General features: G+C 47.9%; 1 protein-coding gene across 1 annotated transcript; it reads left to right on the top strand.

The window, feature by feature from the left end:
* Window positions 1-1451: 1451 nt before the first annotated feature.
* Window positions 1452-13284, top strand: LOC100551155 (transmembrane protein 178B-like). Its single transcript, XM_085224657.1, has 4 exons — window positions 1452-1872; window positions 8567-8680; window positions 9808-9945; window positions 11653-13284. The coding sequence occupies exons 1-4, from the start codon at window positions 1494-1496 to the stop codon at window positions 11895-11897; spliced, it is 876 nt and encodes a 291-aa protein (XP_085080783.1). The 5' UTR covers window positions 1452-1493; the 3' UTR covers window positions 11898-13284.
* Window positions 13285-13523: the final 239 nt, after the last annotated feature.

Genomic DNA, 13523 nt, shown 5'->3' with positions numbered 1-13523 from the left:
TGGTGGTATGGGGGCTTTGGTTGAGGTGGTACTTCTGGGCTTTTCTGTCCTTGGCTTCACTGTGCTGCCTTCTTTGGTTGTTTGTGGGTCTGTTCTGTGCGCTCCTTCCTCAATCCTTTCTCCCTCTGAAGGCAGAGCTGCCTAAGTGCCTCCACACAGAGTGGCTTTTGCATAACTGCAGCAGTAACAATTGCAACTTGGTGTGGTTTTGCTGGAGCCCCTTCTGAAACTAGAGCCTGAGGAACTGGTATGGAGCGGCAAACTGGAGCAGTGGGCCCAGGTGTACCTCATTAGTTCAACAGATCCAAGTGCAAGGTCTTGCACCTGGGTTGTGGCAATCAGTACAAGCTGGAGCATAAAAGGAGACGGCACAGCCCTTCTGAAAAGGACTTGGGATAATGGTGGATGGCAGGAGGTCCCTTCCAGCTCCAACGATTCTGTAAGTCTATGATGATTGGGCTGTGGATTTAGGGAATGTGAATATTGTGAGGATTCTGAATATTTTCCAGGACAGCTTTGTTGAAAGATCTGCGTTGTTTAGGGCAGTAAGTGTCTGAAAGGAATTTTTTCATTCTTGATGTGGAAGGCTTGTAATTTAGCTGGCACGTGTGAGAAAATCCTTCCGAGAGCAGCCCTATCAGTTCCCTTCATTTTGTCTGCCTTCGGGGCACGAATGTGCAGCCGCGTGGATGGTAATCCCATCCATCCAGAAAGAGCTGCTGCAGCGCGGTGGATGGCAGCGCTGTGCGGGATGGGTCGCCCTGTGCTCCTGCGGGCGCTGCGGGGAGAGGAGCGGGCTCTGCCTGCGGGGTCCTGGGAGCCCTGCTGTGGGGTCAGCTGCGCACGGGGTAGCGGGAGTGCAACGAGGAGAGGGGGGGAACACCTGCGGGGTTCTCTAACCGTAGCTGCAGGCCCGGTGTGAAAAGGTGATGCCCTAAAATGGGGGCTGAGAGCCACAGCTGGAGGAACGCTGCCTTTCCCTCGCGGCTGGGATTTGGTCTGCTTCTTACCGCATGAAATAAGATTTTTTGGCACTTGGAACCTTATTTTCCGTGTGGCGATAACGAAGATGCCGGCTGGCGGCAGCGCTGGTTTGCGTTTCACCCCCCCCCCCCCCCCCAAGCACGCCGCGTGCTCCCGCGGTGCCGGCCCCGATCCCGGCGGTCTCCTCCCCCCGCCCCTCCCCTCCGCCGCTGCTCGCGCCCGCACCGCCCCGGGGCGCTGCACGCTCACGGGCCGTTGCCCGTCGCCCCTCGCGCGCGGCCTCGCGCCCGCCGTGAGGCGAGGTGAGGTGAAGCGAGGGGCCTCGCGCCGCGCGAGCGGCCCCGGCCCAGGCGGGGCGCACGGAGCTCCTGGACGGCCGCGCCTTCGCGGCTCTCGAAGCCCGGCGAGGGGCTCCGGCCCCGATTCCCTTCCGGGGGCGGCGCGGCGAGCGAGGCCCCCGGCCGCGCTGCGGGAAAAGCGCCCGCCCCCGCCGCCCCCGGCGCGGTAAGATGGCGGCCGCGGCTCAGGCGCTAAGCGGCGCGGGGCTGCTCCTGGCCGCCGCCGCCCTGGCGCTGCTGGCCGTGGCCATCGGCACCGACTCCTGGTACGAGACGGACGCGCGGCGGCACCGCGAGCGCTGCCGCGGCTTCGGCCACAAGCGCAGCGACCCGCCCGGCTCCATGTCGGCGCCCGGCTCGCACCTGCCGCTCCGCGCCCGGCCCCCGCGGGCCCTGCTGCCCGGCCGGCCCCCGGCCCCCGCCCCGGCTGCCGCCGCCGCCGCGCTGGACTCGCACTGCGGCCGCCGCTTCAACTCCACCGTCTCGGGGCTCTGGAGGCGCTGCCACCGCGCGGGCTACGAGCCGGACAGCGAGGAGCTCATCCGGAAAGGTGCGGGGCGGGGCGGGGAGGGGAGAGCTGCTGTCCGTGGTGCTGAGCGCTGCCGCGGGACGGGCGCCGTGCGGGTGCGGCTCCGGGCGGCCCTGCCCCGCTGCCACGGCCAGCTTTGCGCGTCCCCGTGCGCTCTAAACGCTGCAGTGCCGGGTGGGACCGCGGCCTCGGGAGCCCCTTCTGTAGGCCGCTGCTGGGCCTGGTGCTCGGGCCGGGACGTTCTCCTAACCCTCACCCTGTCTTGTCGTCGGTGCAGAGAAACGTGCGGTCTCGTTTGTGGCAAGGAAAAAAGGAGGTGTTGTGGCGTGGGGGTCTTGGCGTCGCTGCAGTGATGTGGGATGAGTGATGGGCAGGTTGCCGTTGTGACCGATATGTGTGTCTGTGTCATGTCTGTGTCATGCGGAGCTCTGGGCCTGATGGGAAGGAAAGCTGTGAATCCAATGCTGGTGTGGTACAGCACAAAGCCAGGTGGTTCATGGTGTGTGGATGAAATTCCAGTCAACAGATGACGTGTAAATCGGGCTTAGGATAAGAAATGCTGTACATGATTAATGGCAAATAACAGGAGCTACTGTTCCAGCAGGTACCTGCTGGCACGGGGAGAGTAGGAGTTGGGAGAAGTGCTTCCACTGAAGCACAAAATGGAAATGCTATCTTAAGAAAACATGAGCAGTCCTTCAGTGGCTTCCAACTGTGACGCCAACCCAGTGCAGCAGAGGAGGAATAGACCGGCACTGTGCAGCACAGCTTGTCATTGTCTGTTCTTTCCAGTGCACAGCGGTGACTGGTACTTTTAGAAACCCTATTGCAGGCATGTCCAGCCCAGCATAGCTCACGATGCAGCCCAGCCTCTGCCCTGTGCTAAATGGCAGTGGCTCTGCCCTGCTAAGTGGTTCGGCCCTGGGCCTGCAGCTGTCACTCAGCACCAAGCAAACTTCAGTGTACTATTAATCCTGTCTGGGCTGAAAGCAAAACATGAGGCACAGTGCAACGTGAAGCTGAAATTATGACTAATAATTTTGTGCATTTTGATGCATTGCTAAACGCAGCCCTGTGAAAAACAAAAAATATGCAGCCGTGCTTTCCACTGTGATAAAGGAATTTGAGAACTGGTTTTAAGATTGCAGAAAAAAAAATTACAATTTTTTTTGTGTATTTATAACTCTACTTTCAGTCAGCTTAAATACACAACCCACAAGATTTTAAATGGAAGGTATAGATTTGCAATCAGATATTTGACTCAAAAATGTGGTCATGCCTCTCTCCTGGACTTCTATAGTCCAGTCTTTAGCAGAGAAATACCCCTCACTTCGCAGTCATGTCCTATTCATGTCCTCGCTCCTTGGTATTACGTACATTTGTAAACAACTGTTTTCAAAGATGAAGCACAGGAAAAATACAATCTCATGAAAAGTATTTTTTGAGAATCTGGAAAACTCCCTAAGAGTTGCAGCCACTGCAGTCAGATTAGCCTGACATGTTAGTTTCACAAAAACAAGGTAATATCCCACTAGTTTTACAGTTCTCTTGCTGTCCTTTTTTTTTTTTTTTCTTTAGGTTTTAATAAGAAAAATTAAAAACTAAAATGTTTTTTTTACTTACATATAACATAGTTAACTTATATGTATTATGAGGGCTGCTCCAGAAGTAATGCCTCCTATTTTATTTTATTGGGCCACAACATCAGAGATGCATGTTGGCAGTATGGCAGTAGAGGTTGAACCTTCCAGCCAGTATTCCATTACGTTTTGTTGCTGTGTGACAGCTGACAGCAGAGGGGCGGTCTGACAGAATGCAGTCTGACATGAAAATGCGCATAAAGCAAAGGTGTGTGATTGGATTCTTCCATGAGGACAACATTTCACCCACTGACATCCATTGATGCTTGCTGTTGAAAGTTTCTGGAGACCAAACAGCGGATGTGAGCACAGTGAGGCAGTGGGTGGTGCATTTCAGTAGCGGTGACAGCAACAGTGGGTCACATCTGCTGGTGTGGATTTGTGTGAGTGTGGCATGCAGGCTTCTGTTCATCACTGGCAGAAATGCTGAGCTAATAGTGGTGACTGTGTTAAAAAACAAAGTTTTGTAGCTGAGAATTTGCTCTATCAAACAGTGTTACCGTGCTTGGTTGTATCTGTTGTAGCAGGCATTACTTTTGGAGCAGCCTACGTATACATGGCCCAGGCAAGCCAAAGTGTTGCATACCCGTGCCCTAGTGTTATAGGACTACCTGCTTCCTCTATTCAATTTCCTAGCATCAATTTTAAGCATTTTCATTTCCATGTTGATCTCGTTTGTTAAAGAGCAGCTTATTAATTTCATTCTCTCAGTTGCCCTGTAATGTAAAACGTTTTTCTGCTTCACAGCAAACCAAATGCTTCCAGTTCCCATTGGAATGAAGAAAGGAGGGGAAGGGATGGGAAGGATACCATTTTGGTTGGTCCTCAGTACTTTTGGTTTTGAGGGATTTTTCCCTACTCTGCTGCAGTCGGACTGAAAGGGCAGAGGTTGCATTCTGCAGGTGTGAGGGCACTGTGGGTGGGGACTGATCTGCCTTTAGGTCTGGTGTGTTCAACTGGGAGAGCTCTGAATGCAAAAGATTTTCCTCTACTTTCTTTTTTTTCTTCAGCTGTGCTAATAATAGACATTGCCCCTCCCTGCACACCTTACTTCCCTTCTATTCTTTGCCTGCGTTGCTACTTTAAAGATTTGCATATAGAGGGAAAATTATTAATAATAGTTCTTACGGAGTCGGTTCTTTAAATAGATGTGGGACTCTTCTTATCCCTTTCACTGACCTGCTTTACTAGCAGCCTTTCCTTCTTCTGGCTGTCCTTCTTTTCTCGGGCAGCTCTTATTAAGCAGCCTTTTCCAGCTGGTGCTCAGGTGTGGCTGCTGCTGTTCAGGAGTGCTGCTGGATCTGCGCCTCCCAAACAAATGGGCTTTGTTCCTGAGTGAGAGCTGAAGCTCTCTGCTCTGCACCTCTGCAGTCCTACTTTCTCTTTGATTAGCTGTAAGGTTGCAGCTCGCTCTCTGGTGATGTGTGGTGCTGCCTTCTATTCTTGGAACTGGAGATTTTTGTAGGCTTTTAGTGGCAGAGATAAATGTTGTGAGAGTCCAATGGTAATTTTGATGAAGGCTTATACTCTTTATTGTCTAATACTTCTGGAATAAGGTTTCTTCTCCTTTCTGGATATCTCTTGAGTCTGAAATAAATTACTTAAATCCATTTAATAGTGCCCTTACCCGTTTAGATAACTCCATGGATTTCTAGCCCAGTACTGATGTACTGCCAGAAATGCAAAGCAAGTTCTGTGAAAAGTTTAGAACTTAAGCATTTTAGCTGGCGTGCGTACTTTTATATATGTATCTATCTTTGCTTTATATTTTTAAAGAGGAAAAGCAGCAGTTAATCCTACACAGAGTTTCCAGCTTTGGATTCTGATCCTTCAGCCTTTGCACGTTTCAACTTTCAATAGATGTGTGAAGGAGATGGGCTGTGCCAAAGGGTCACGTACCTGTGTGCCTGAGCCTTGTTTTTCCATGAAGTTAGAAATGGAAAAAAAGAAACAAGAAGGGACAGGGCTAGAGGCAAAGAAGCTGCCGGGTGACCTAATTGCAGTCTTCCTGTACCTAAAGGGAGCCTACAAACAGGAGGGGAATCAACTCTTTGAAAGGGTAGATAACAGCAGGGCAAGGGGAAGTGATTTTAAGTTGAGGGAGGGAAGATTTAGGTTGGATGTCAAGTGGAAGTTCTTTACAGAGAGAGTGGTGAGGTGCTGGAACAGGCTGCCCAGACAGGTTGTGGATGCCCCGTCCCTGGAGGTGTTCAAGGCTAGGTTGGATGGGGCCCTGGGCAGCCTGGTCTAGTACTGAATGTGGAGGTTGGTGGCCCTGCATGTGGCAGGGGGTTGGAGATTCATGATCCTTGAAATCCCTTCCCAGCCTGGCCATTCCGTGATTCTGTGAGTTAAAAAAACGCAGAGCAAAACTGGGAGGTGGGAAGTGTTTAAATCTAGGAGGGGAGAAATGTGTGGGTGTTTCTTTAAAATGCAAAGGAAGAAATAGTGGACAGATGGAAAAACAGAGGTTAGCAATTAGTAGCAGATAACAGCCGAGGAGCTGCCGCGTGGCAGGGAAGCCAGGTGTGTGCAGGGGCACAGTGAGTATGGGAACCTGAGTCCAGAGTGTTGGTGTGCAGGCCTGTGCTGTGTGTGGGTCACACGTGGGTACTGCAACAAAAACATCTTGCTTGGAGAACTTGTAGGTAGGGAGATCCTGTGGGGATTTGTTAGATGCTGTTTAGTCTATTAAATGAAAAACACGCTGTTTGCAAAATGGTGGCAGTAGCAAATGATTAATCAGGAAAACTCTGTTCTGATAGGCTGCTTTGCAGAACTTGGTGGGTTCATTTGAACATCGTGCATTTTAACAACAGTAAATAGAAGGAACTCTATTCTCTACTTAAAAAAAAAAAAAAAAAAAAAAAAAAAGGTTGGTCACTACTGATCGACCGAAGGGTTTACAGCTCCTTGTAGCTTGTTCTGAAAAAGCCCTGGGATGGGACTGGTGCATCCCATGTGTTGGGCAGAAATAACTCCTCAGTAGCACCATGTAGCTGAGAAGGTAAGAACCAAAGCATGTGTAAGTGCAGGAACGAGGCAGCTTGTGGCAATAACGAGGCCCCTAAGGGAAAATGGTGTTGTTCTGGTGTCTGTGCTTCCAGTCCTCCCAGCTGATGAGAAACTGGAAGAGTTAAAGGAATGACTGTCTGCCATGGAGGGGTCAGCAGTTCGTTGCTTCTTGTATTTATTTTTTAATCAAGAAAATAGCACATACAGTACAACTTTCAGAATGTTCTTGTAATGCCTCTGAAGAATGCTAGGATTAGAATGCTATGCAACCTTTTTCTTCTACGTATGATAATGTAATCTCTTGAGCACCAGCTCCCTTCTGTCCTGTGTTTTCAACTTATTTGTGTGCCAAAAAACCCAACGTTCCCCTTAATTGTTGTTCTTGATCACCACACTACTCCATTCTGTTCAAGCTCTTGCCTGAAGGTAAACTTCAATTTTGGCAGGCTTTCTTATTGTGCTGTCAGTGTGTTACAAAAAAAAAAAAAAAAAAAAAAAAAGTGGTGGGGGGGAGCAGAGTAACTTTGGTGGCAGGTTTCTGAAATGGAGAGCAGGATGCTGTCCCTGTCTGGTAGTCTTTGATTTAAGGTATATGAAGGTTTATGTTGAAGGATATCTTTGAAATACTTTTGAGTTTGTGATAACTTTGAGATTGAAAAATGCACTGAATGCAGTCCGTAGGGTACCTGTGTGACATCTGGGTGCATATGGTCTCTGCAAAATGGGCTTGAGCCTTACTCAGCAAACTGGAAGCATGAATTAGTCACAGGAGATGCAAAATTTGGCTACTGAGGGTTGCCTGGATGCGTGCAATAATTTTGTGGGAGAAAGTGGGTTATGCTCAGCTGAGAGATCACCCTCACTGCTCACCTGATCCTAACTCTTACCTACGTGTTTCAGCTCTGAAAAAAGTGGAAAAGGGACCCCAGTGAGAGGCCACCTGGCTCACACCTGGGCAGGACCATTCTGCATTCTCAGAGAAGTGGGAATCTTACAGGAAAAATGGTTTTTGGTGCCAGAACTCAAAGCTGTCACTAAGGTCCCCTTCCCACCTGGAGGCTCAGCTTGCTCGCTGGAGGTGCCCGGGCAGCAACTGTGGAACTCCCACTCTTGTGAAGCAGGAGCTTCCTCCTCGCAGGGCTCTGCAGTTATAGCTGGGTGCAGTCCCAGTGAGTGGTGTCAAAGAACAAAGTCCTACTTCCCGTGCTTGAAGGAGCAACTCAAAGCTAATTTCTTCTCTTGGGCTTTCTGGCATCTTTTGTGAGCTTGGGAGACTGCAGCTCCCTGTTAGTGACTGTCCACCAACTTGCTGGTCAGCTGTTTCTGAATGATTCTTCTGCTCCACATTTCAAGTAGTGGTGGTGATGACCTGTAACCACTGTTTGGGGGAACTCTTTGTACTCTTTAGCTTCATTACCTTTCTGGCTGTTCTTTCCCTCCCTCACACCCCCAGTATCTTCACTGGTTTGGGTTGTTTTCTGAAGTAAAAAGCCCTTTCAAGAGGAGAGTGTATGTAGGTCCATATTTGTAGCAGGGATACACTTTTTTTCAAGCTATGTTTTCAACAAGCCTACAGCGTGCTATTGTTCATTAGAAGTAAAGTGAAGAGCAAGTGACTACAAATTCAAACTTTCTCCCCCTCAGTTCACTTTCCAGCTGTTATTCAAAAATTTCAAAAAATGATTCCATTTTGTATTTTTAAGAGACAAAACAGTCGTGTTGGTATTCTGACATGTTCTTGACACCCCAACTATCCCAAAGATGTCGTACCAGTTCCCTTAGGAAGCTTCTGGGACATTTGTTGGCTATAATTACTGTTCACCCTCAAGCTTTTCTTCCTGCAGCCTGCCTGTGTTATCTGGGTTCCCCTTTTCCAATTGTTCTTTGTAGCAGGACTACCTCTGTTCCAGGTCCCCAAAGACTTAGAAGTAAGCTGTTCTTTTTCTGATGACGTTTGTTCTGGTACTCCCCCTACGTGAGCTCTGCCGGGCCAGCCAACTCAGCAGCAAGCTCAAGTCACAAGGGTTTTGCTCTGTTTCATACTGATGTCTCTTTTACAGGAGTTATTCAGCGCTGCACTGCTGTAAAGTATCACTACACCTCCAGCTCTCTGCCACGGAACTTACCCATCAACATCACCAACACCATCCGACAGGATGAGTGGCACGCTCTCCGTAAGTAACCCAAAGCGGAGTACGAGGCTGGATGACTTGTTGCCTTAGATGTCATATCATGTGAGGTGTTGAAACCAGATATCTGTCACAGGTCCCTAACTTATTAGTGAGAATGAGAAAGCAGATGAGAGTATAATTGGAAGAGGCCTTAAGATTTGGAAGGGTTTCTGCAGGGGAATTCAGGAATACCAAACTGCATAGTGTGTTGTGAGACAAAATTGTATTCTGGATCTCTTGAGGATAGACCGTTTCTAGCTGGCTCGAAGCCAAGGCACTGTGGCACCATATAACCTGTAAAGAGCTTGTGGTTCTTTTGCATGCATGCAGGCGATCTGACACAGCTCTCTGACAACAAGCTCTTTTAGGGAACAGCTCTGTTTGTCTCAACCCACAGGCTGCCTCGTGCCCAGGTCCTTCCCACACAGATGACTGACCTGTAGCCTCTTGATGACCATGATTTAGTCAGGCTTTCCTACTCCTGTTTTTCCCTGTATTTCTTTGGTTGCAGTGGCTCCCATAATTCTTCATGGCCTCAGTTATGTGAGCTGCAGTGCTGTGGAAATCTATAGACAGAACTAGGAGGGGACAAAAACAGCCCTTGTGTTATGGATGAGTGCTGTTTGTATCAGCATTTTTTTTTTTTTTTTTAAGAACTTGTTACTGTAATTCTTCCCTTCATATTGTATTGATCTTCTGTCTGCTTGTCTTCCCACCATTCCTGTCTTCACCTCACGCCACCTGCCCTCTGTATTTTCAGTATTTTCTTTTAATTCTATTTTCGGCACCCACCCCAAAATGCAAAAAAAAAACACATGAACACCAGTTCTTGCAGTGCTAACGTTTGCAAATCATTGCAGAGTTCATAATGTGCCCCTTCTGTCCAATACTATTTGGCTGCACTGCATGTGTTTACTAGAATTGCTCTTGGTCAGCAAAGGAATGCCCTCTAGTTGCATGGTGCCCAGCTGAAGGGAGGCTGGTTGGTTGAGCATAGTGTGCTGTGCAAGATGCCTATCAAGGAAGCTAAAGGAGGAGCACACGCATGTTAAGTAAAAATGTTAGCAACAGCAAGTCCTGTTTGGGTGCCACCATCTTCATTTGATTCTTACTTTTCTGTTTTGTCTTAGATCTGCGGAGGATGACAGCTGGCTTCATTGGCATGGCAGTCTCCATCATCCTGTTTGGGTGGATCATCGGTGTGCTGGGGTGCTGCAAACAGCAGGAGCTCATGCAGTACGTGGCTGGACTGCTCTTCCTAATGGGAGGTGAGAGCTTTTCGCTTGTCTTCTGCTCCCGGTGCCACTTCTGGCACCTGGCAGGACCCTGCGGTATATGCACATGAGCTTTCTGCTCTGGAAAGCTGGTGTGTGCCCATAGTCCTCTTGCTTGCTCTGCATACGGCTTGCTGCTCATCTCAGGCAACTTGGTTCATAGATTTCTCTAGGGAATCTTAAAACAAATCCAAGTACAGCACCTTTCTGCTGCTCTAAGATGCTTACGTCTTTTGGTAACGGCATCTGTACTTTCACTTGTCCAGCTGAAAAACAAGGAGAGTTTGTTTCTTTACTCGAAAGGAGCACAGCAGCAAGAAATGCACCAAAAAGCTATTGAGATGTTGCAAAGATACAGATTCTTAAATTGCAAGCAATAAATGCAACTTTTCAGTAGCTGCTCATCTTAATTGAAAGGTAGAACTGCTACCTAAGAGGTCAGGTGTCAGCATCTGTAATGGAGGCAAGGAACACAATGGCCTAAGAGTGTTTCTATCCATTAACCAAACAGTTGTGGTAGTCGTTAGTTGCCATGTTGCAAATGGGAGGAATCTTCGTACGAGAATCTTCTCCAGAAGTGTTTTGCACTGGAAGCCAACTTGCTGCTGTGATGTGAAGCCAGTAAGGCTGAAGTTAGCCTCGTGCTGTCCTTGATCATTTCTACATGTTGCTTAGCTGCATGTTTTAATGCTTTTGTTTTTAACGTTTTAATGCAGCGAAGGAATAAAGTGGAATGGGTAGACTGGGAACCCTCTGAGTGCTTCTGCACTTAAGCTTTGCTCTGATGGGCATGCTGTCATCAGCACTAAGATGTCATTAGTATTTAGACCCAGAGCCAGGGACAAAAATTAACCCAGCCTTGGGTCTATTATTGTCTCAGTTTGACAGGATCCTTTTTGTTAACGTGGATGCTTTGGAGAGTAGAAATCAGCCTGGACCAGCTGTACCTAGGCTAGATCAGGATGAAAGTAGTTTAAGCATAACTCCATAAAAGATGTGAGATTTTTTTTTTCCATTAATAAGATAATTAGACAAGATTCTTAGTGTCTAAAAAGCGTTCTGAAGAACTTCAGCCCAGGCTCAGCTGTCCTGTCTCCAGAACAGTTGCCTTGAACCTTCCTATGGTTTCACAGAGATAATGCACTGCAGTTAGTTAATGCTGTAGCAGAACTTTGAGGTAGCACAAGGCAGTACCATTGAGAGAGTCTGTGACCCTCGCTGGTATTCTGAAACTTAGCAATGGAGAAGCAGTTGATAAAAGCCCCTGGCACCACAGCTGGCAGCAGTGTGGAAGTTCCCAAAGGAAAGCAAGCAGTGAGTGAGCATTGCAGAACTGGGCTTCAGCTATTTATTTTCCACAGGAGACATTTGTCATTGGAAATAGAGCCTTTGGAGATCTGTTGCATGACAAACTACAAATGACTGAGACTTAAACAGTAACAGAGGGAGCTAAGACAGTACTGATTATTTGGTGTGTGAGATATGCTCTAGTCATGTGTATTTGCCATTCTTTTTCATTTCTTCTTCTGCCTTTTAAAAGTGAGGGGCTAGAAGGGAAAAGGTGTAATCTTTATTTATGAAAATGTACAGCTTTTGAAATACCTGGGCTGGAAGAAGGGAACTAAACAAATGAAAAAAACAGAAACAATCAGAGTAATTAATCTGAGGGCACTGTAGAACCCTCTTGCTTTTCTCCTGCAGGTACCTGTTGCATCATCTCTCTCTGCACATGCGTAGCTGGGATCAATTTTGAGTTGTCGCGCTACCCTCGCTACGTCTACGGGCTGCCAGAGGACATCAGTCATGGCTATGGCTGGTCCATGTTCTGTGCCTGGGGAGGCCTGGGCCTCACCCTGCTGGCTGGGTTCCTCTGCACTTTGGCCCCGTCCCTCAACACTTCGCGAGCATCCGTACAAAAACCCAGACAAGAGAACGGGGCTGTGTGACCTCGGCGGGGGTGAGGAGAGACTCTGGAAAGCGCAGCCTGGGCAGAGCTGTGGGTTAACACCAGAAGAGGCGGCGTGTCGGTGTGAGGAGCGGTGCCATAGCTGTGGAAATACCGGCCTGGGGGCTGCTGCTACAGACTCCAGCCACGGATATTGCAAGTAACTCCAGGTTTGAATTATTGCCGATTTGCTCATTGATGGTTTAAGGGGGGACAGTTCTGTTTTGTTTTTCTGTTTACAAGGGATTAAGTCCAAGGCTGTGTCTTCTTTTGTGCTGTTTTTTGAACTGTACCTCCATGGTCCTGTTACTGTCCAGTTGTAAGGGATGTTTACGCACCAACTCTATTGCTGCAGGTCTGTGTAACGCAGACCCAAATTAGGGCAAGAAGCTATGTGAAGTTGGCTTGAACACTTTTGCAACAGACTTGTCCAGTGTTGGCTCAGGCCATAATTTCCCAAAAGAACCGTGCCAGGGTTTAGGCCAAAGAATTAGCCCATCATTAGTATTAATTCATCTAAAGCAGAAATCTGTGCTATTCTATGCTGTAGTATCAGTTTTTACTCACCACTAAAGCTGTTTCCAAAAGGAGCCTGCTGTAACTGAGCAGCAAGACTGAAAAATCTCTTACTGGCTTTAGGAAAAGGGGGTAAGTTTTCTTCAGCTTCTTACACAGGTCAGGTTACTCATTTGGCTAACAAAAAACACCTTGTTTCAATGAAGAGATGTATGTAACACGCAGCTTCTAACTATTGTAATACTAGAGGTCAGGATAAAGTACAATATAGTTAGAGCTGCTGGGATCAACCTTCTCCACCCAAGTAACTTGTGGGTACAATTCCTGTTCTGTAAAAGGAGATGAGTTATTCTCCCTGAGCTCAAACAGCAGTACTGCTAGTATCGCAGAATGTACAGCCCCCTCTAATATTAATGTCCAAAGGAACTGCAGTGTGTTTTCCTCAGGAACGTGTGGCTTCTGCTCACTTCACCACTCACCCCTTTACAATGCCAAACACCCCGAGCACAGCACAGCAAGAACACACGTGCTCTGCTGGAACAAGTTCCCTCTCTAGAGTGAGCAGCAGGGGATCTTGGAACCAGTGCAAGTACTATGGCTAACTCAGGAACACCCGCCAAAGTACTCTGGGTGCATTTTTCTTTCATTCATCTATTCTTTCTTTTGTCACATCCCCCGCCCCTCTCCCAAGTGTCCAAAAACTGCACAGGCAAGGATGAGATGGCCAGCATTTGGAGATGTTTACATTGTATTTCAAATACAATACAGTGGCATGTAAGATACTTAATGCTAAAGTCAGTGTATTTATGAAAAGTGTAATTTTTAAATGGAAGTTGTAATTCTCAACTGGCATTAAAACTACTGAAAGACTTGCTCAGTGGATGTAATTGTGAATTCCTTCTTACCGATTACCAGACTGATTTACCACTGCACTCCCATGGTGTCAAAGCTCCCAATGTTCAGTTTAAGCGTAAAAGAAAAAGTTAATTCACGTGTGAGTCCTGTTCACCTCTCCATTGCAGAGCTAAGTGTTTGCTGAAATTTTTTTAAAGATTCTGACAAATCTGCACAGCCTGTTTGCTGACTGCATCTGTAAAACCAGGGGATGCTG

This window comes from Meleagris gallopavo, chromosome 5, assembly GCF_905368555.1.
Source record: "Meleagris gallopavo chromosome 5, MGAL_WU_HG_1.1, whole genome shotgun sequence".
Taxonomy (NCBI): Eukaryota; Metazoa; Chordata; class Aves; order Galliformes; family Phasianidae; genus Meleagris; species Meleagris gallopavo.
The sequence above is the reverse complement of the archived record's forward strand: the minus strand, read 5'-3'. Positions and strand labels throughout refer to the sequence as shown.